Genomic DNA, 23,938 nt, shown 5'->3' with positions numbered 1-23,938 from the left:
ATGTTTGCTTTTTAAAAGTTTTCCATTGGAATTACCAGAAAAAATTTCATTTGGCCCATGCATCCTCTCAAACTTGACCAACATTTTTTAACATTCGCTTACTGCGCTTCATCTTTTAAAAAAAAGGAACAAATTACATAAAAATAATTTTTAAATTCCCGATTCAAAAACTAGAAACTTCGGGCTACAAAACGCTCTGTCACAATATTTTTTATAGCTATTTTTCGCGAAGATATAGGCATCTGAAAATGACCAATATTTTCGGCAAATTTTAGTGATGCTTTAATTTTGGCGCCCAGTATATTTTGTCTAAATAAATAAGACTATTTCAATGCATTTCTTTTGTCATTAGTGAAAACATTTGTTACAAGATTGTATCATAAATTACTTCCATTTTCTTGTTTCAAAATATCGTTCCAATACATCTTGCAATTAATATTACTATATCACACACTCCCAGTCATGATTGTACTCAGTAATCGATATTCAGTTTACACATTCTTATTATTGTTGTCATTTAATTATTATTTAGACTCGAAATAATAATCATTAGTTGTGACTCAACCCAATACATTTAATACCTGAATAGTATTGATAACAGATATTTCGTTCTTTCGATCGAATATTTTTTTGCTGTGGGTAGTGTTATAACCGGTGATGTAGTTAATAAAAATATGTTCAATTTCGATTTTCATATAGTAGCACATAATGCTGTGAATCTTGCATAAACATCCACAGTCTCGTCACAAGTATATTTTTTAATTAGCAATAGAACAATTACTGCTTTTGCAAATGAAGTTTTGGGGACGAGTAACGCAGGCGTAGGCAGAATTAGGAAAATCTCGATTCTATAGGACTCAAAATGAAAACGCTTATGAAAGCGGGCCGCGAACTTCGAGAATGGAATTCTCTATTTAGCTGATTGAGTTGTTGCCTCATTATCTCGGCAAGTGGTTTCACTGGAATATTTTTATTCACTTCAAGAAAATGGTGGGCTCTTTGAACTAGAAGTAAACGGTATCTTTTTACATTAAAACTAAACGAATACTTGCCGATCTTTGAGATTACTTTATATCCATACAAGTAAAAATAAACGGTAGCTGAATGTAATTTGTTCATAGACTTCATTACATTACAGTTAAAAAGGTTTGTATAAATTTTTTCTCGAAGTCTGTTACATTACATACGACATACTCGAATGATTACACTAAATAACATACATTGTGTTAGAATCATTAATTTCATCTTATCCTTCCTAAGACCCAATGCATACATACTGCAATGTACAAAAACTTTAATGTTTACTCTGGAGCTATTTTATGTTTTGTTTGTACCATTCCAGTTCATTTGTACATTTCAATGTACATGCTGTATTTTCTAAAAATGAGATCTGAAAATGAATATTATCCTGCCTCCTTGTAGTCCCAAATAAAAGAATTCTACAAAACAAAGTGTTGTTAGGAATGTGGATTTTATACATTTTTAACGTATAGTGCTATGTGAAATAGAATAAAAGACAAAACTAGAAGTAATCATTAAATACAACGAGTTTTCCTACGCTTGTTTTTGTCTGTATAAATTACTTTATAAAAAGTCATTTTGCATAATTCATTTGCAATTTATTAATGAATTTTAGTTAACATGATAAGAAGATAGCTCTAATCTACTTCTATCTTGTGCATAAACAGTGTCTATCTTCACTAATTGTAAGAACTATAGAGAGAGCGTTGAGTATAATATCTTATGTAATATGAGTTGATATTGATATACATATATTAATGTAGTATTAATAAATAGTTGATACTCATTGTCAGTATAAGCAATATATTCGGATATACTCATACGTATATAACAATTTAGAGGGTCTTTTCCGAGACTTTTCCGAAACATTACTGCTTTCAAGCGTACAATTATGGCAGGAATAATGGTAACCTTGTCGCGTTTAAACCGGTTACTTATTTTCCTCTAATCTAATAAAAATCGACATTACCATATTCCTACCAACCGTCCAAACGAAAATCTTTTCTCATCACGCACTCATCGAGATCGAAGAAAGATCAATTTGCGTCCGTGAGATAGCGAATGAAAATTAGTCACGAACGGATCAGAGGGAACCAGTGAGACACTGGAGGAGCGGTAAATTTGTAATATGACCCGAGAGAAGGTAGTATTGTGCTTGACTGTACACACGGAACGCGATTCTACCATTGGGCGATATTGTCCGCGATAGTGCGTGATAGGTACCCGCGTGAACCTGGCACAGGACTTGGCTGATATTAAAAATCAATATCTCCTGTTTGGTTGAATTCGTACCCGCCTGTGCCAGACCGTGTGAGGATCGCAGACCGTACCGTACCGTCCACCGTTCGTTATTCTACGAAACCTGAAAACGCGATTTTCCACCATGTTTACCGAGTACTTAATAACCACGATAATTAACCGGTCGGCGTAATTAACTTCTGCATGCTCGGGAACTTTACGGATCTTGAGATCGGCATCGCTGCATGCAATCGAAGAACACACAATCAACGAAACTTTCCGAGTGTGTTCCTTAAAGCAGACATTTTTTGTTCGTGCTATCGGCTCCAGGCTGCGACTTTTCCAGCGTGAATTAACTAGTTTACCGACTGTTAGAGTCGGGGCTGAGTTTCGTGGAATTACAGAATACCTTCTTTTTGGTCGTTCAGTATTGGAAAGGTAATTCGTTCGAATACTGTGTTACTAAAACTTCATAAAGGGAAGCAAATATATTCGGTAGCATTGTTCGTCATCTATCTGGTATAAATATCCCAATCACATACTATCAATGTTCCTAACACTGACACTTAATTTATTTTACTTATTATAATACTTATTATAAAGTATAAAGAATTGTGTACAAGAATTTTTTATTAAATTGGCTCTGATAAAAATAAGAACAAAGAAAATTTAAACTATATAATAATTACTTTCATTTTTCAGACAATAGTTATAGGGATACACTGGGATTGCCCACAGTTTAAGTTAAACAACACGTAAAATGATTAAATGAATTTACGTTACAATCATAAGATGGAAGTGTGGTACATCTACCCTATGCTATTACTAGTCTCTACTTTCTTTGTGAACTAATAATGTAAAAGGTAGAATAAAGGTTTTATACAGACAAAGAAGAAATTCTGGTGTCGCTTGTAAAGTATGTAACGGTTTAATCCCTGGAAGGCAAATGTTTTTTGCAAGCGTAAAACGAAGCTGACTGACTGAGTCTATTTGTTGACTTGTCAACACAGGTAAATTTTAAACATGTAAAATATTTTAAAAAAGGTATTGTTAGTGTATAAGTTAAAATTATAGTGTATATGTTACAATAAAAGTTACATTAGAGTTATAGCTATTTTGGGAAACTGGTATACATATATCAATGGACAGCTACGTTTCTGTAATAGGAAGTATACAAAATGGCCTCGTTTAGGTTTGGAGGTAAAGTTGCAGTCGCGGTGCCATGGAGTCTTTGAATGTTTTGAAAAATGTTTTTTAAAGAGGAGTTACCGAAAATTTTATACAAGCACGTCAGTAGAATAAGTTACACTAGCTTACTCTGTCATTAAGAATTTATTCTATAACATAAGGTATACAACTTGGGAATTAGGTCGAAAAGTGTTAATGTTTATATGATCCCTTTTTATTATTTTCGTATCCTCGATTTACTGCTGAAGTACGTCCGATGTGAAGCATCTTATATATTTCGGAATATAAAAACTTGCAGGTTTAACTGAATCATCATAATCTAAAGAATTAAGTGAAGTTATTGGTAAAAAATGTGGGTCTAAATAAATCTTGGTTACCACCATTAACTTTAACAACCATTCATCTTCAGTTATCAATTTGATATTGTAGTTCCTTCTTAATTAAAAATTCATACCTACATTGAATTTCTTAACCATACCAAAAATATATCTTTTATAAAACTATAGTTATGAATTTTTATTTATGTGGATATTCTAATGTCCAGAAATATGGAAATCAGATTTTTCGTGTGCAAAACTTTTTTCGAAATTTCATTATGAAATTTTGTTTTGAGTTATATGTATCACATATTTTATCTTATAATATATTATTTATATTCTTAATATGCTATCCTTGCGATAATGAAACTTCTAGTACAGGAAGCAAACCTCTAATTGTCATTTTTATCAATTACGTAGTGTCTACATAGAACTGTGAATTTGCATAAACATTTGCAGTGTATATAATTTAAGAAGGGAAATTTCTTTTAATATTTTTATTAATCATGTAAGTGTAGTTTTAAAGAAATCTTTGTAGGTTGTTCTATAATTTCTGCTACACCCTGTACTTCAGTAATATGTATAGGAGTTTGTAATGAAGTTTATAATTTGAAATACGAAAATTCCGAAGAAAGTAAAAATTTAGAGACGTTAAAGTCCGGTATACCTTTTAATTATTGAAATTTTTTGTACACAATTATACAATAATTGTGCATTAACCCTAATCCAGATTATATTGATTCGTATGGTCATACATTTCTTTTTGAAATAAATGTTGGTCCTTATTATCCGATAGAATCACGAAATTTTTAGTCAAATTCGTAGAATTTTTAGCAACGCGGCAAGATTCGCAGGAAAAATTTGTAATAAACTCGACGGTAAAAGATGTTTATTGAATGAAATTACAAATCTAAAGAAAGAGCTTCAAAGTAGAGTGTAATAAAATGGGACAGGATATTAATATTTATCAGTAGAGAATCTGATTTAACAGATTACTTGTGCTTATGTTTTCAAATAAGCTTCTCTGTGATGAATAGCGTGAGTCCAAAATCTTGAGAAAAACTTTATCATAAATTGAACAAATACCGGGAATAATCTATTTTCGCTATTTTTATTTTGATCAACAAAAAGATTCAAATTCATATGCACCTATAATCTTTCCCGAAGAATTAATTCAGTTTTTGTGGCAGATATTTAGTTACTGGTAGCAAAATATGATGAAGGAAAAACTATGTTTAAAACGTCTTTTGTGACCTATCAAAGCTATTCTTGACGCATTTGTGTTAATAGCAGATCTAACAATACTTTTAAAACTTACGTATGGAATTATAATATCTAAAATTATTTTTTATAACAATAGCTGGCCAGATATTTTTAATATTTTATAAACTGCTTATACGTTATACCCTGTAGTTTAAATATAGTCACGTTAAAAAAAGATCGTTTAGATCGATTCAGAGTAAAGATTGTTACAAATTTCACCTATAAACGATTCTGTTCTGTATAATTTCTTCTTGGGACCAATAGGTCACAAGATACATATAGTTTTTGTTGTTTTTTTATCACCTATTTGGTCGCTCATTTTACAAACAACCCGTGTATGCATATAAGCAGATCATATCGAATACTTGCACTGCAAAATACGCTTACGATTTATGAAACATTACGATACCATTGCTTCTTTACATTTGGTCTTGGTGCACTTCCGATATTCCATAGGAAGCCGACTCACTGGCTAGATCCAAATAAAGCTACTCCAGCGAAAGATATTAATAGACAACAAAGTGCTGAATGTTATTAAAAATGATAGATATACATATTCGCGTTACGAACATTTTAAAAATAATTTTTGAAATTAAAGATTTTTTTAATTCTCCCAATTTATTCGAAATAACCGAATTGTACCTGTACTTCTCGTAATGTGCAAGATTCGTGTCAAGTAATGGTTATGTCGTACGTACACTTCCGCTCATAAGTGTTGTGACACTAATATGCAGTAAATGTTACAAGGCATGCCGATATTACTCAAAGTCTGAAATAAATATTGTGTAGCGGATATTAAAGCTGGGTGGGCAGCGTTTGTGCTACTATAAAGTAATAAACGTTATCTAAAATATATAACTTTTACGAAACATCATACTTTCTTCATACAGACCAAGTGGCCTAACACTTACGAGCGGTAGTGTACAGTCACTCGCAAAAGCCTTCGACCACCCTATAAGTGGGTGATTTGACAACGTATGAGGCAATGTTAACTATTTTGTAACAAAATGTATTAGTCTATAGGAATATTTTAACAAATAAGAAAAAACGATTTATGCATCTAAAGAAAAGTGACATTTTTTATGGGGTGTACGAAGACTTACGCGAGTGACTGTATTCGTACGCCAGGCGGTGAAGAATTCGTGTCACTGTGGATTGCATTTTCAGTGATGAACCATAATGTTCAAGGGGTTAAACATTACAGTGTCCTGTAACTATTTACACACACAGCGTTGAATTTTTCACGAAAAAAAAAAAAAAAAAAAAAAAAGGTGTCGCCGCTAGCGAGTTCCAGTGTTCGAACAAAACAGCCCGCGAGATCAGCTCGATCCGTTCGTACTGCTGGTTTCGCGGTTTGCTCTACGTGCATATTGTCTACCTGCTAGTTCGTATCGTAAACTAATCGAGTATAACGATCATGTATCACTAACGTGCATCGGGGCGCTCGTCGGCGGCTCCAGAGCTTTGTCTGCAGATAGTCAAAGATAGGAACGTACGGGGACCTGTGGATGTAACGCCGGATGGACCAGCGTCGCGTGTTGCAGAGTGCCAGGTAATTCGCCAGCTGTTGAGTACGCCAGTGGATGGTGCCACAATTCAGGACCACCAGGGAAGAATGGGCTCCCTAGGTCTGCAATAGAATACATCGTTAATGTGAAATGCTTCGCGTACCAGGCGACAGATAGTTCCGGTATTGAGTCGTTACGAACACGGTTAATTAGATTTCAGGCATCGGGTTCCGTCGCCCTTTCGGCCCACGCGCTTCCCCGCGATGGTTTAAGAATTTACGGTCTCATGGGAATACAGTGGAACAGCTCTACAGACTTTTGCTTTCTAACCTTTGTGCTCTCGGTAGACAAAATACTTAGAGTCCACTTCCGTTCAACTTACCGAGAAACGTTACACCGACAGTTGTTACTAGACTGCCGATCGTTACGCGAAATGACAGTTTTTTAAATTAGTTTAATTTTCGGAGGAAAAATGAAAGATTCTGTTAGGATACGCTGCTCGAAACAGTTAGAAAGGATCGGTACTGTATGAGATCCTATATTGCTCCATCTAATCGAAGGAAATGAAACATTTGAGCCAAGTTCTGCAGAAAGCTACCAACCCACAATGATCTGAAATCAAGTAAATTTAGTTTGAAGATTTTAATTCAAACAACAGAGTAGTTTTATCTCTATTGGGTATATTTTATTTGTTGTTGTTGTTGTTGTTTTATGATGTTTCTTAATGGCTTATTTAATAGTGAGTAGTATAATTAATATTATTTTAAATTTCTATAGCTAATTTTAATTTAATTTTTAATTTTCTATGGCTTGGTACTTTTAATAATTGCATAATGCGAAAGTATGATAAAATAAAGATCACAAAATTATGGCATCCGTACTGTGTTTAACTAATTTTGTGTCACTTTGAGGGTTAGTAGGTTTCTACATAACTTGGCTCAATTACTCATAGATCTGATAAAATTACATATTTTGCGGAGAATAAGAACATTGAAATAGTTTCAATTTCATAACGAAATTTCCAGGATTTATACGTGGTATTCACAGACACAGTGGCTGCGATACATGATCTTCTAATCAGGGACTTCTACCGCAACGTAAAATACCGGCTTTGTACCGGTATTTTTGGTTGGATCTTCGCCCTATATGTATGACCCTATATAAGCCCTACCTTATATGTAGAAACCGAAAAAATACTGGTATTTATTTCGGTTTTAGGTAATATATCGGTTTCGGTATAACTTTGATGGCATATTACTGGTATCAAAATCATATCGGTTTAAGTCCCTGCTTCTAATTCTTCTGAGCAGTGCGTAAGAAATGTATTAAATCTGGACGATGTTTTATATTTTATTGTATTTTGGACGGTTTTATATGCTCTAAATGCATAAAATCCTCAGTCTAGTTATTATACGGATGCTGATTCATTGACGTTGACTTTGATCGACGTTACCCCAAATAGCAAAAGAACGTCCTATGTACGTCCGATGGACGTACGTTCCGGACGTTCTGTACATTCTGTGGATGTCCCCGTTAGGTCCTCGTTGAGATCTTTGATCAATTGTCCCAGGAAGCACCTATTTATAAAGTGGAACGTCCTGAACACGTCCTGTGTCAACATTCTCAGAACGTTTCCCGAATGTGTAAAAGTAACATTCCCTGTGCGTTTTAAGAACGTTTAAAGAGATTTTAAAAACGCTATGGTATTGTCTTAAAAGACGTATAAGAAAAGTTTCTCAAATGTTTAAAATTGCGGTTAGGTTTCATTCTGTGCATGGTGACAGAAGTTAGGTTAGGTTGGTATGTGTTTAATAAATAAAAGATTAACTTTCCTACGATTTCCGCACTTAGTAGAAATTAGATCTAGTTAGTTCCTGTTAATAAATAAAATGTTAAATTTCCTATAAGGAATTACAATGAAAATATAGGTCTGGGGATTATGATCTCTAAGTACATTGTGTTTATTTCCATTTTCACAGCAAAACTTTGATTCGGTGTTGATTAGAGACAGTTTAAGAAAGAACATGTTTTTTCAACTTTCTTGAGATTTTCGCACAAAACCACTAGTGTCGTTACACTTCTCTATTGATTCTTTAAACACAGACACCTTGTTCATAGGGTTCCATCACCTTGCACGGAATGACATTGGCAAAAATACTAAACAAAACCATCCCGAATTTAAGTCTTGAGAACATCCGTAGGACTTTAGGGACGGATGTTTCTCGAACATCCGAAATTTAAGTCTTATGAACGTCCTAGGGATGTCCAAAATGGACGTAGGACATTCGAATATAAACTGGACATGAAACGGACGTCCTTAGGATGTACGGTGCTATCTGGGTACGTGTTCATGGGAACCAGTGTCAATATCTATAACAACTGTCGATGAAACATTTCTTCGGCAGTTGAAGTGAACCTGATGAGACTATAGTCTAGGCGTAAAAGAGATAGGATATTCGTATTACTGAAGTACACTGTCACGGGCGTGGGGACAAAAAAAATTGTTAAAAATATGTGGGGGCAAGGGTCTTGGACCTCGGTCAGTCTTGCACGAACTTGTTACGAACCGAGAGCTAGAGGCAGTCTTCGCCGTAGCCGGGGTTAGGTAGTGTGTTAGGAGCGGATTGGCTTCGTAACTTTGTAATTAAGAATACAGTACGCTTCGAGCGGTAAAAGTGTACTGTTGTGGGTTTTACTCCAGCTAGGAATTCGGATATGATTTGGGCTTGTAAATGAATTGAATTCTAAGTTTATAGAATAAGGAATACAAACATATTCTAAATCAGTCGTAGGAGTTTACAAATGTTTGAGTTGCAAGTGTTGCGGAAAATAATTTCTTCCCTGATGTTCACGCACCAAGAGAGAGAGAGTGCGGGGTCTCGTTAAAGTAACACCTAACAGTAAATTTACGTGCGATCAGAATATTTCTATTAATTTAACAGGTTGCAGCCATAACACAATACAATCACGTTGTAATGATAGATAAACCGACTTCAACTGAAAACTTGATTTTATTCATTGCTTTGGTTCATGGAATAACATTCCTCTTTTATTTCCTTCTATGATTTAAATTTAAAGGTCTTGAATCATTGTCTAATTGAAAATATTTTTATAGGTTTTAGGTTTCACATGCTACATGTAGACAGCGACAGCTACACACTGTAGTGTATACATATATGTACACATATATGTATGTTAGAAATATTTCCGTATATACTTTGATTTCGATCACCTTCCAGGTTCTGGGGTAAGTGCCGTGTCTCTTGACACAGTCCTCTTGCCAGAGAGTCCCCCGAATCTCCCCACTCTGTGGCCAGATCCTATATTTAAAATCTTTTATCACACGCGCCTCGGTAGCAACCGGCAACCAGCAACCGACAACCCAGCGTCGGGCCCTTTGCCGTCACGCAACACCCGGACGCCGAGGCCGCGAGAAATCAACAATGCATCGTCACTCGTGCCGCCACCGAACCTAAACACCGATGATATGTTTAACATTCCGGCTATTGGCGATACAATCTCTTCTCAAGAAGCCGACACCACGTGCCTCTCCTTTCATAAAAGAATTGACGCTACATGTATATAATAATTATATTCAATTAACTAATAAATATCATTTCTATGCAACTGATCTTTCCTAGTGAATTTATTTATTTTTTGGAGTAGGTAGTTGTTAGAAAACGAAAAATATGTTTACAGTTTTTTTGGTGATAATAACATTGGAAAACATATACCTATTATAATTAGTTATATATAATATTATAATTTTTCATTTCGAATATCGATATTTCTATAACCATTGTCATCACAGACGGAATGTCATCTATAGTAATCATTTAGTTTTATAGTATCTCGCAATCCAAGAGGTAATGAATGCAGACAGTATTTTTAGATTTTTTATCCTCAACATCAGTATCATCGAGTGGCTAACATACGGACACCAGTTGCAATAGATGTAATCACACGCACATGCATTGAAAAACAGTGTATGTGAGAAGTACAACAAAGTAAAATCATCGATTGTTGCCTCATAGTGTGCATGTATGTTCAGGTTACACTGTAAACTAGGAGTAACACCTAGACTGCGGACTTTATGTAGTTATATCATGTACATACATAGAAGCATGTGCAATACAGTAAGATACAAAAATTCGATCTAGTTGACAAATTTTTTATTTTATTTGAGCCCATTTAAATGTCTAAGAAAAGAAAGAATTCCCCTTTTCACTCTTGTTTTTATAAATTATTTTATGAAATGACATTTTGCGTAAAGATTCGCAGTCTATGTAGTATAAAATCGCGAAAATAATGATACGCACTGATTAAGCCGGGCCCCCGCTACATAACAAAGCACTGTTAAATAGTAGTTACAAAATTTGTTAAAAAGGAGAACGAAACACGTTCTAGAACATTATATTAAATAACATTTTCCGTGTTATATGGCATGTTATATGTTATCCAACATGTAAAAGTTCGAAAATATTCTTATACTGAATGCTGCCTGTCGGTCCAAAATAGTGGACAAAGATTTTAAAATATTTGCCATCTTCCGTATCCAGGTGGTTCGTAATTTCAATCTTGTAAAATTTTAACACTTCCGTCACATCGAATTTCTCTTGTCAATGGATCACTATCATCTCTTTCAATGTCCGTTAAAAGATCACGACCACTATATGACCACTTCAAACTTGTAATGATGGCAGTATCCAGAATCTTCATTTACGCCTGCTTTGATGTCTCGACAAAGTCACACAAGCAGCTACTGCCAGAATTAGGGTCCTTAACGTTTAACGCCAATATTAATACACATACTAAATGTTTTATAAACTTGTTACCATACAAAACATAGAATTTAGTAACAAATTAAAAAAATATGTTGTGCGACGCAATGCCAAACAGATTTGTTATATAATAATGTTTTCTTAGATAGTGTGGATCCAGCTTTAGCGTTATTGGATCAGTGTCACTGATCAATAGACTGCGAAAGTTTATGCAAATTTACAATTTTAGATACAAATATTTGAAAACTAAAATTGGTCAGAATTTTAAATTCTATACTAAAGGCTTCGTTACATCAGTAATAACACATAAATAGTATTGAACCTTATTAAATTCTTTGTTTTATTGCATTTTCCAAGTCATGGAATGCTACAAATGCATAAACATCCGCAGTCTACTCATCAGTTTGATTGATTATGCAAAATTCCGATCGAAGGGTACGGTACCACCTGTTTTTCATCCTTCTAATTATTACTCAATGAATAATTCCTGTAAATTGTAGAATCCTTTTTTCCCGGTAGCATTATTTATTGTGGAACGATCTGTACATTTATTATTGTGAAAAGAAATTAGTTGTTGTCTTTAGTGAATATAATATAAAGGGGCAAATACTTAAGAGCGGTAGTGTAGCTTGATGGAACGTCGTGTATAGTGGACACCGATAAATGATACGCTCAACCGTTGCAAGCGGAGCTAGCGGAACAACACGGTAGGAACGTCAGACTTGTCGCCAATAATGATACTACATGTTGTCTTTCAACCTGCATGCTTCTACACAACCGTGTGTGTTTACATCGTTACGGGATCGTGTACAGTGAAAATGGAATACAAAATGGCACGATACCGTTGCACAGTGACATATTTAATGACTTAGTTTTTTCAAATCAGTCTACATGTCATAATTTGTGAGCAAATTTGAAGCTCGCTTTTTTAAACTCTTTGTAATGAAATTCTCTACCGATCTGTCTAGTCTAAATTTTCAATTTCGTTGCTCATTTGTTTGTAATTATATGTGCTATATTATATTTGTTGTATCATATGTATGTATTAGGGTGGCCCTTATTTACTCTCGATGAACAATTTTTTAAAAAATAGTTCCAATTAGTAAAAAAATAATCTGTGTGAAGTTTGAGCTCGATCGGATTTATTCGATTATTCTCTAAGGTATTGATTATATGAAAAAACGTGTAAGATAAAAGTTGGAGATCTATACAAGGAGCATCTTTTATATTTTATTACTTGTTTTCATGTGACAAATGGTTTTCGAAAAAATGAAAAAATGGTCTAGGAAAAATGAACAAAATTTTTTTTAATTTTAAAAATTTAAATGTACCTTACTCATTTTTTATCAATAAAGATTCAACAAATGTGTATTTTGTATTTGAACTAGGAAAGGACTATTTTTAACAAATTTCTAAAATGTGCTGCTAAACAACTGAAACACAATACTCATCATCGTTATTGTTAATGGTAGAAACTTTTAGTTTCCCAACAAACAAGGCAATACATATGCTGCCATGTTTGGCTTCAATATCTTATTCGATATCTTTAATATCCGATCTGCGTTTCAAGCGATAGCTTAGGGCTTAGGACTATCTTACTTATTGGTAGGAATGTTACACAGGACAATATAAACTAGTAAAACATGTGAAAAGCAGCTAGGACAAAGGAATTAGGCTGTTTCTAGAGCTCTACACAGAATGCAGGGCATTCGAACCTTAACTCATTAGGACACAACGTTGCGTCAACGCAACATTTCACTTGCAATATTTTTTAGTGAATTTACATTATTGAATTCTGTTTTTCATGTTGCAGTTATGAAAGAAGGTTAATTTTTTTTTCCATCACTATTTTTTCTTCCACTCAGATCGTACGACATTTTCAAATGTGAACAAATTGAAATATTTATTCTTAAAACATGGAAATTTTTTGGTGTATCTTTCCCATGTAATGAGCTCCTATAATGTGGTGTCTAGTATTATAATGTACTTTTCCTACTCCGGCAAAACTGTATAAATGCAATATTTTGTTACACAAAAAGTACAGATCCAAAAATTGTTTTGACAGCATGTGTAATTAATTCTTATACATTTTTACAAGTAATAAATAATTACATGTGTAAAAGTAGCCTTATTTCACTGCTTGGCCTTTAATGGTTTAATTAAGAAGTGAAAAACACGTAGAACTCCAAATACTTCCAAAAAACTTGTAAAACGATGACTTGTCGGATAGGACATTTTAACTAAAAAGGGCAGTCTAACTTTCATTTACAAATTGTATACGACGTTTTTATAAATCACACGATGTTTTCTGTTACTACAACGAGTAGAATACACTCATAAAGTCTGGCCCTTTATGTCACAAGCACTCTACGTACTAAAACCAGTAACTATGTAGTAGGTGCATAGCATGCACGTTGAGCAACAGACAGAATTACCACACAGTTATTCGTAAACAAATCATTCCAAGAATCTTTTGGAACAAACTATATGTATATCAAAATTACAAAACTTTAATTTCGACTACACGAGCGACGCGTTCTTTATAGTTCCCCCGGCGGAACAAATCATTTCAAAAATTTTTCGGGAATGAACCGTATAAAAATGACAAAACTTTAATTTCGACTACACGATCGATGGCACTTCCATAGTTCTCTCGGCGAAACAAATCATTTCGAGAATCTTTCTGGGAAAAATCTTATGAAAATTACAAACTTTCATTTCGACTACACAAGAGCAAAAGAATCCCTGTGAGGATTGATTTATAGGCCGAGTTCATCGTGCGCCGTGGAATCACTCGGCCCCTCTCGGAGTCTTTCTTCGTTTTTACCTCCACCCCCAGACGGACCGGAAGTACTCGCACGTATTATTTCCGTGACCCGTAGCGACGAGGGGCGTCTGGCGTCCCGGCGGAATCAATGCAAATCGGCGCAAAGCGGTTTCCACGAAACCGTTCGCTTCTCATGGTCAGCGATACGTCACGAACAGGCAATTATTCCACAAAGATTTCCTGGAGTGGCCACGTTTGCGCAACAAGACGCTCTTTTCACACAACCGTCGCAGCACGATCAGGTGAGGTAGATTTAGTCCAACCTGCATCGAGCTTTATGATTTATGGTTTTCGAGTCAGGTGTGCCTGTACAGGCCGATTCAATGAAATCGGACACGGATCGCTGCACAGTGGTACCATTGGCGTAACTAGGATTTTTGTCTGGGGGGGGGGGCAGCTACCCTGACTTCCTATCAGGAAGCTGTTTAGGGAAAGGACCTCCCACCAATTGTTTTGGGAAGTTTCTGAAATTTACGCCAAATTAACATTCATTTTAACATTTATTGCAGTACTTAAATTAAATTTACCAAATGGTATACGACTATTCTTCTACGCTATTTCTTCCCTTAGCGGAAGCCGAATTTGCATGTCAGTGTATGTGGGTTGCAGAAAATAAAGTTATACCTATTAATATAATTATTTACATATTTATTTAATACCAAAACTAAGAAGAGAAAGATATTGTTTCGTGGGCGCGGCATGACTTCCAATAAATAAAGACAATGTTTATAAACAGGAAGAATTATTTATTTGAAGAGGAGGAGTACTTATCTTGACACGTTTTTTCTGTTCTACGGTCGTACCACGACTCTACTTTGTCCCTGTTTTGGGCGTCGTTACCAAAACGACGCCGCTAATCTGAAGTCTCTCGCTTTAACATTATACAATACGTGCTACCTGTCGGGTAACACGTAACAATATAAACATAATTCTTAAAAATAAAAAAAATTTGAGATCGAATAAACGGAAGAATATATTGTGTGTAGATACCTATAGTTAAAATCTATCATGTACGTATAAGCTTTAATTTTGCTGGTTTTTTCTGCAAAAATATTTTTCGCATTCTCCAGTGGTAGTCCCCTTATTGCGTCCGGCCCTTCAGTTGTTGTTTCAGAATTATTGGTTACAGCAGAATATTAAAATTAAAGATCTTGATTCTAATACAATTAGTTGCGTTGCGTATTGCATTTCGGCCTAAGTATTTTGGTACAGAACGCCGATTTAGGAGTTCAGAAGCTTAATTTGGGTGTACAAATGGGAAGTTGGGAACCAAACTTGGTAAACATATATTTAATGGTCATATTTATTAAAAACATATAAAATTATTAAGTAATGTTTTTTAATAATAATCGTTTATAAACAAAATAAAAACTTCTTTTTTTTACATACTTATCATTGTCAATCACAAGTTCTCTTAAAAAAAATTATTATTAAAAAACGTTACTTATTAATTTTATATTTTATTTAATAAATATGAACATTGAATACATGCTTACCAAGTTTGGTTTTGAAATTCCCATTTTTACACCCAAATTAAGCTTCTGAACTCCTAAATAGGTGTCTGTACCACTGTGCGCTGGTTGAATTAGGTCTATCTAGTTATGCCGTAACAACATTGCCAAGTATTATAATAGGTATTATAAGATAGAAGAGACCAGGGAGAAACGCAATACGGGACAAAAGTAACAACTGTTATAAATCAAATGCCAATTGATCAACAGTCCTCTCCACCCACCTTTATAGACAAATTCCATCTATCCTCCACCTCAAATGTCAACACCACGCAACAGTAAGCGGTTTGCCTAATACGACTACCCTATTGAAATAATATACTAAAAGTAAGTTTGTATTATCTCCTTCAATTGTGTATCATTTTGTTTCAGTTCCGTAAAATCCTCTGAAAGTCTTTGTGTTAATTAAAATAATTAATGTATTTTTAGATAGATATAACATTTTTAATGATACTAAGTTAGGTTTGCATATAGGGACGTGTTTATGAGAGATAAATTTACTTACATATATTAATTCGTTTATATATTTCGTAAACATTATTGTGCGGATTGAATGAAAACTTGACATAAATATTTCTTGACATAAGAATTTGTTCAATATATAAATTAATAACTGCTTGGTTTGGAATATTAATTTCAAATAATCAGTTTGAAACACTTTGAGTAAATCATAAAAATACTTCATTATGACAATAACGCGACAAATTGTAAGAAATTGTAATCGTGGATATCACCAGTAGTTACACGGGGTGAGGCTATTAAAACCGGCCACCTGAATAACTTGGCTGCAATTGGTGATAGGAAAAAATGCATCAGGCCAAAATTATTTGGTATCGAGGGGCTGATTATCCGATGTTACTAGTTTCTTGATAGGTGGAGGCGTCAAGGAGATATGAAAATCATCTCTGTTTTTTTAAATGTTCACTGTAATTCGTTCACTAAAATGTACACTGTATTTCGATCATCAGTTGCTGCCTTGGATCTTTTTCTTATTTTGTTATCTACACGTCTCGTAAATGCAGATCGTGAAGGTGTGACACGTTCGGGAAACCGTTCAGCATACAAACGGACTGCATCTCTTACAATTTGGCGACGTTCCCCATAAACAAAAACCATATATACTTTCTCCGCTATTGAATAACGCATTTCGGAAACTTGAGATACACTTCGCTCGGCAGAGATTCTCATAAACGACTAATCATAATATGTACACATGAAGCGTACAGCGTGATTGAATGTTTATTTCCATTCAATGACCCATAACAACAGATTACGAGACAGAGATGAATTAATAATATCAACTACCAGAGACGGCAAGGAAGTGTTCGACCATTTCCTCAAAGTAAATTATTTTCCATCACAATTGGCTGAACCCAGATCACGAATTCACACCTTTACAATAGGTCATTGTATTCATCTTGAAATACTCTATCAGAATGTAAGTAAAAAAACATACCGTTCCATTTAAAAAAAACAGAGATGATCTTCATATCTCCTTGACGCCTCCACCTATCAAGAAACTAGTAACATCGGATGATCAGCCCCTCGATACCAAATAGTTTTGGCCTGATGCATTTTTTCCTATCACCAATAGCAGCCAAGTTATTCAGGTGGTCGGTTTTAAGTGCCTCACCCTGTATACTAAAGAATGTTCAAGGAAGGTTTTATTAAATTTTAAAGATTTAATATTCATCAAACTAAATAGAATATGTCTGATGAGTCGAAATGCACGAATTCATTATTTTTGAGTTATGAATATTTAAGTCTATCGAATTTTTATTAGTAATAGAGGTTGGAAGATTAATATTATCGTATTTGTGATAGCAACCATTTAATTGTTATAGAATCGATGCAAAAAAATTCCTCAAATGCACAAAATATTGTTTTCTAGTTACCTCCTAGTTAATCTCCTCACAGGTCTAGTTATCTGATGTCCTTCGAAGTCACATGCTTTAACGTCCATGATTTCGATAACCTTCTAATTACGTATCGTTAACGCCTTAGGACCAGTTAACGAGTCCTTCCAATGAATTTATTGTTAATGAACTCGCGCCTCTGTTAATTCCACAAAATATAGCTTATCTGATCACTCGTGTGTGTATACACAAAGTGTCTAAGAAAACAATGGCCTCCTTGTTGGTTACCATAATGACGTTGGATTAAATGCTTTCTACGACAACTACGAGATTTCTCGATGATCTTAGAAATAAATGGAGGAGTCGGAATATTTTTTTTCATGAATATTCAGTTTCTTGGTCCATACAGATTTGCATAATACAATAGATAGCATTTTTGAACTGGAAAGTTCAGTGATTGTAGATAACTGATCTTCGAACGAAAATTTTTAATTGAAAAGAAAATCATCTGAATCGAGACACTCTTGTTCCAATGAGTTACAAACTTGTTGATCTCGTGTTTAATGATTTTAACATAACCGAACCGAAGAGTGTTGAAAAGCGACATTTATTATGCAACAACCTAATATTCGTTACAAATGTTTTTGTATTAAAGATAAAGCCGTCCTTACGAGGTAAATTCGTAGGTAAGATTCTTCACCTGTGAATTAACTAGACAATATATTAATGTAGTTGGTAGACGATAAGAAACAAATAGTATCTAGTAACACAAACATTGTTGATGTAGTCTCAAAGGTATTAATGTAAGTACTAGAAGCATTAGGTATATGTCTAGAGTGCAAAACTGCATTGATCGTTGCTCGAAATTAGCAAACAGAATTAATAATTATGCTGATCTCTTCAGAAAGAAAAATGGTTATGTTTTATATTAAGTTCGAAGAACTTTAAGAAATATTGTAAACTAAAAGGCCTAAATCGGCCAATAAAGTAAAAATTACTACTTAGATTTTGATAAATTTTATGAGCCTGATTCAGTCGTTACGTTCTCGTTACGATAATGTGTTATATTACTGATTTTTGTTTTTGAGATGCATTGTCGTTTGTCGTATAAGTGTACTCCAAGGGATGCGTGAATTACATTTTCAATAAATTGAATTTCGTACGAGAGAAGATGGCGGTCATACTGAATTTTTCACCTACCCTTGTATTTCAAATGCGGCGATAATAAAATATACACTGCTCAAAATAATTGGAACATACATCGGGTAAATAAATTAGGGGAAGAAGGTGTCTAAAACGATCCGTTTAAGGCGTAATTTATATAAAAAGTACAAATGCTCATTATTTAAATAAAAATAAAGTAGTTTTTGTAAGCTAGTCTATCTATCTTATCATTGGCTTAAATAAAATTTAACTACCTGATCAATTACATTTTTTATTCACATTTCTTTAAAGGCATACTTAAGGATCATTTTGTCTTACTGATAGTAAATACGACGAACATTAAAAAGCATTTCATTTATTACATTTTATTTAAATAAAAACAACTTTGACGCGTTGTTTTTCTTCGTAACTAAAACAAAAAATAATAATCTAGCGTATGGGTAAAATGATTCCTGGGATGATTTTATCCTACCAGAGAGGGATCATATGACCCCAAACACCCAACTCACATTCAGTGGTTGAATATAACCTCAACTTATTACATGCGGTAACGAAACATTAATTAAATTATTATTGAATTGTGGTTCAATCCGCGCAGGAAGCAGCTGTCACATTAAATCGTTTATCACAAAAGTTACACAACATTGAAAAAAACCTTATCTTATTGTTAGATAAATTGCAGTGATTTTTAATTTTTCTTGTGGACAACACACAGAGCACTGATATTCACGTGGCACTTCGGGCAACGACTAGTGACGTGCGGGGAGAACTATTGTAGAACGACATTACGATATAGCAGTAATAATAGCCACAGGGTAGCCAGGAATCATTTTACCACGAGGGATCGTTTTAGACACCTTTCCCCTAAATATAGTCTGATAAGAGCAACGAACTCTCAAAATTCATCAAAAGTTACATAATTCATACGTTACATACACTTATTATTATACAGAATATTACACTACTAAATAGAAGATATCTCTTTTCTAGAGATGCCTCTGAAGATGCTGAGCATTGTGTATTACATACTTTTAGAAAATATAAAAAAAGGTAAGCAATAAAATATTCATATACATAGTTGTTACTGTTAAGGCTCTTGGGTTGTAAGCTATATTCATCAGCAGAGACTATTCCAAAGTTTCACCAACACTGTACTAACTACACATTGCTTCTAGTGCGTATCCTGCGCTGATTAATTATTAGCAGGTATTTCACCATTCTTCACTATTTTTTTTTCTTCTTACTTTTTTTATTCCCTATTATATTGCAGCTTTTGAGACAGAATACACTCATTTAGACCGATTTTTCTTTCAGATGAGTCATTCAACTGGAATCACGTTCACCATCTGGTTTATTTTGGAGCTTAGTATTTTACTGAATTTTTAATGTTATTGATTTTAACTTGATTTTAAAATAAGTATTATATCCACAGTAAAGAACTGTAAAACGTGCAAAATGATTTGAGTTATTAATTGGTCTTCAATCCAATCCGGAAAGAATCGTTCAGTTTAGCCGTCTAATATCCATGCACCCCCTTAAGCGAGTGACATTTTACCTGATAGCGTCCATCGACGCCGCTGTTGGACAGACTGTTTGAGGATCAAATACGTGTCATTGACACTATGTCGATAACACATTTTTCATCCCATTTTATATCCTCTACTGTCTCCCTTAAAGAGATCATACGTTTCCGAGACATCCTGTACAACGTTACACGGTGATCGTACGAGGGAGATCCAAGTACCTTACACTAGTTCCAACTGGCTGCATCGAGCTTCGTAATTAGCGATGTTCCTGCCACTCGGGAATATCTAATTTCCAGGGCAATTTTTTCGCACTTCCGCCGCGAGTACAAAGTTACCGTAAAAGGGTCGCGCAAAAAAAAGGACACTTCGCGAGCAAGAATCGGTTATCTCCACCGTGATGCTTTCTCGTTTAAGGGGTCATGCTCAGTTAGAATTTTCAAAAAATCGATTTTTCACTTTCTACATTTTCTTTAAGTACAACATCTCGAGAATATTCTGTGCAAGTTTCAAGGTAATCCAATTAAAAATGACAGAGTTGCAGGCGTTAACAAATGAACATTTTATATAACTGTAAGCTTCACTTGAAACTTTAAACGGGTTTTTCTCGAAACTACATTTTTCAAATCGGTGATCAATATTTCTCGAAAACTACTGTGTCGATTTACGTAAAGCCTTTTGCGCCTTATTTCAAATCAGAAAAAATTGTCCTTGAATGAAGGATTCTTTTGTTCGTTCCATACTTTTTTTTTAATTGACCAAAAACGAGTGATTTTTTAGGTGAAAATCGCACTTTTTCAGGAAAACGTCCGTTATTTTACTCCTAATTAATATTTCGAAAAATCCCAAGTTCAAGGACAAGATTGGTTCTTCCATTACATAAATCTTACTGAATTTTTAATTGCAGATGAACCGTTAAGAAGTTACAGTGATCACGGCAGACCACTTTTTGTGAAGAGACATCCGGGAGATCGCTCACCATTTATTTACTAATAAATATTTTTAAATAAAAAAATTACTTTATAATGTATAAACTGCAATCTTTGAAACACAAACATAGTTTTTGAAAAAGGTCTTATAGTTTTTGAGAAAAAAATTTCCAAAAAACACTCTTTTTTCGGCCTCCTGACTGAGCATGACCCCTTAAGGAATTCTGTCAATGGTCTCTTTGCTAATCATTCTGTAAACGGCCCAGTTACCTCGTCGGATTTTCAGTTCACTTTTATCGCAATGATCCACGAAAAATTATGGAATGCAACGTACACTGTTCGAATTGAATATCTCTGATAACATTTCTCTGAATTTGTTGACATTCCAATTGGGAGAAACCTTTTACAGGATGTTTGTTTATTGCAGATTGTATTTTCCCTACGGTAGCATTTCAATTATGTTACTCTGTTTGTAAGAGAACTCTGTTCGTGAATACACAAGGGGGTCGTCAAAATCGTGGCACGACCGGCCAAGTGGTGATTCTATAAGAAAAAATAAGTCGAAAAGGAAGAATAAATTTTTTTCGTTCGAAAATTAATATGAGACGCGTGTATTCGACCTGGTACATAATAAGTAGACACGGAATGCAATGAACAGACACGCTAGTCAAGTCCTATTGAATTGCACGCGTATCCAATAGATTTTTAATGTCGATTTTCTCGAAAATGAAGTTTCAAATTAAAAAAATTTTACTCCATATTTATATGTATACGTAAATGTATGTATAGTAGTTTATTTACAATATATTGATCAAATCGTATTTAAACTACTCATTTTATACCATTTACTAGCATTTAGTATTTTGACGATTCGTAGAATAGTGTATCATTATCTGAAAATTTCTTTATAGTTTGAAAATACTTTATTTACTTCTAATCTGTTAATAGATTATTGTTCCTAACTGAAGTTGCTAATAATAACAATAATATTAGAGAATTACAATTTGATTTGCGAGTTCATGCTGTAATAAGGTACAGATATGTACATTATCTGATTCAGTAAAAAAGTTGTGTAATTTTATAGTATCATTTCGTACCGCCGGTTTTTATCGAGAGATATTTGAAGTACATATTTAAACTACACACTTGATTATTATATTTAATGACTTCACTTTTTAAAATAAATTGAAAATTTTAATGCGCAATTCTACACAAAATTTTTGTTTAATATGTCATCTCTCTACATCAGGCGAAAGTACTACACAATTCTATTTAAAGTAAACAAAATACAGGTCAACTCTTGCGCACTGTTCTGGATTAACTTGACTCAAAATCAAATATTCATTTTCAATCATCTCTTGTATTAAAAGGCATAAAACGTATTTTATATTCTACATGAATAATTTTTATAATAATTAAATCTATTCAGATGAGTTTTATCTATACACAAACAAAGAATACACAACAATGACATTTACTATATACAAAATGAAATATTATTCAAATTAATCTTTACTCAAATAATTATTTAAATCAAAATTTATTTTTTTGAAGATTCAAATGAAAAGAAGGAATATATATGTATATGTAATTTGTTACATACAAGTGTAGTTTTAATCATTTTTATTTAAAGTATCATATATCGGTCGTTAAGGAAACATTAAAAGTTTATTAAATTATTCAACTACCATTTTGCATCTATTTTCTGCTATTATCTGCCATACCGCCTGAAGAATAGTTTAAAGTAGGTAATGATGTTTATTTGACGACAATTACTAAAACTACAGCAAATAAGAGAAAATGAAAAACTATTTACCGTTTGTTATGTATTGTACCTTATGGACAAAAGTAATCCTGTATTGGCATATAAGAAATTATAAATAAGCTATTTGTGTTTAATTGTTATTTGAGCCACTTTTCTTCAAAGTTTTGTATTTGACCTTACTTAAAAATATTATTAAACGCTAATAAGCTTGTTTTACGCATTTCGGACCCCAGACATGTTTAATTTTATTACGTGATCATTGTTAATATTCTCGAAGTAAAACAGTGTTTCGGCTAATCGCAAATGGACTTATACCAATTTATAGAAAAAACATTCAAAAACAGAGTTCATTCGACTAATTCATACAAATATTGTAGTGTATTGACTTCGTCTTTTTCGAGCTGGGACTTATTCTTTTTTTTTTCAAAATTGGACATACACCACTTTAATAAGTAACGGATTATATATAAGAAAAGTATTTAAATATAAATTTAATCCACATCCATGTAAATTATAAGAACAACTTATTCACGACATCAATTTCTTTGCATTTCCGCGATACAGTTCGAAGTGTTATTCCCGTTTAAATAATCATTTGAATTCCCTTGTGTCGTTAAAACACACCTCGACAGCGATAAATAATTCAACGGGCCCCGTCGCGCACACGTACCATTTCACTTTTTACTGTACACCGAGGGTTTTCGTACGTGGCAGGACCTTGCACTTTATTGATTTTAGGCTGACCTCCGATTCCCACGGCGAACCGTAAGTTCAAGCGGACGCAAGCCGCCACGATACTGTTTTCCTTTGCACGGTTTCCACGGTTTTTCTTGCAATTTATCCAGCACTGTCCAACTTTTCACTCACGTTAAACGAACAAGTCGAATAATCAACAAAGGTTGGTTATTAGGTTGGTACATATGAAATGTCCTTTTTCCTAAGTTCGAATTTGCCAGGCCAATAACGTTTATTAACCCGTTCATTCCCATTGTTGCTATATAAATAAAATATTAATATCATATATTTTTTCATATTTGTGAGTACCTA

At 33.8% G+C, this 23,938-nt stretch overlaps 1 protein-coding gene across 1 annotated transcript in view; it reads right to left on the bottom strand.

Annotated features, from left to right (window-relative positions):
* The window catches only part of LOC107193469 (protein couch potato-like), a 122,026-nt gene that overhangs the window by 11,667 nt on the left and 86,421 nt on the right, over window positions 1-23,938 (bottom strand). Inside the window, exon 5 of the mRNA XM_015582916.1 lies at window positions 6,458-6,657. Within this exon, the coding sequence (XP_015438402.1) occupies window positions 6,506-6,657 (152 nt within the window). The 3' untranslated portion in view covers window positions 6,458-6,505. The remainder of the gene's footprint in view (window positions 1-6,457; window positions 6,658-23,938) is intronic.

The sequence above is a fragment of the Dufourea novaeangliae genome, unplaced genomic scaffold (genome assembly GCF_001272555.1).
Source record: "Dufourea novaeangliae isolate 0120121106 unplaced genomic scaffold, ASM127255v1 scaffold6, whole genome shotgun sequence".
Classification (NCBI taxonomy): Eukaryota; Metazoa; Arthropoda; class Insecta; order Hymenoptera; family Halictidae; genus Dufourea; species Dufourea novaeangliae.
Note: the sequence above shows the minus strand (reverse complement) of the source record. Positions and strands in the feature narration are given on the sequence as shown.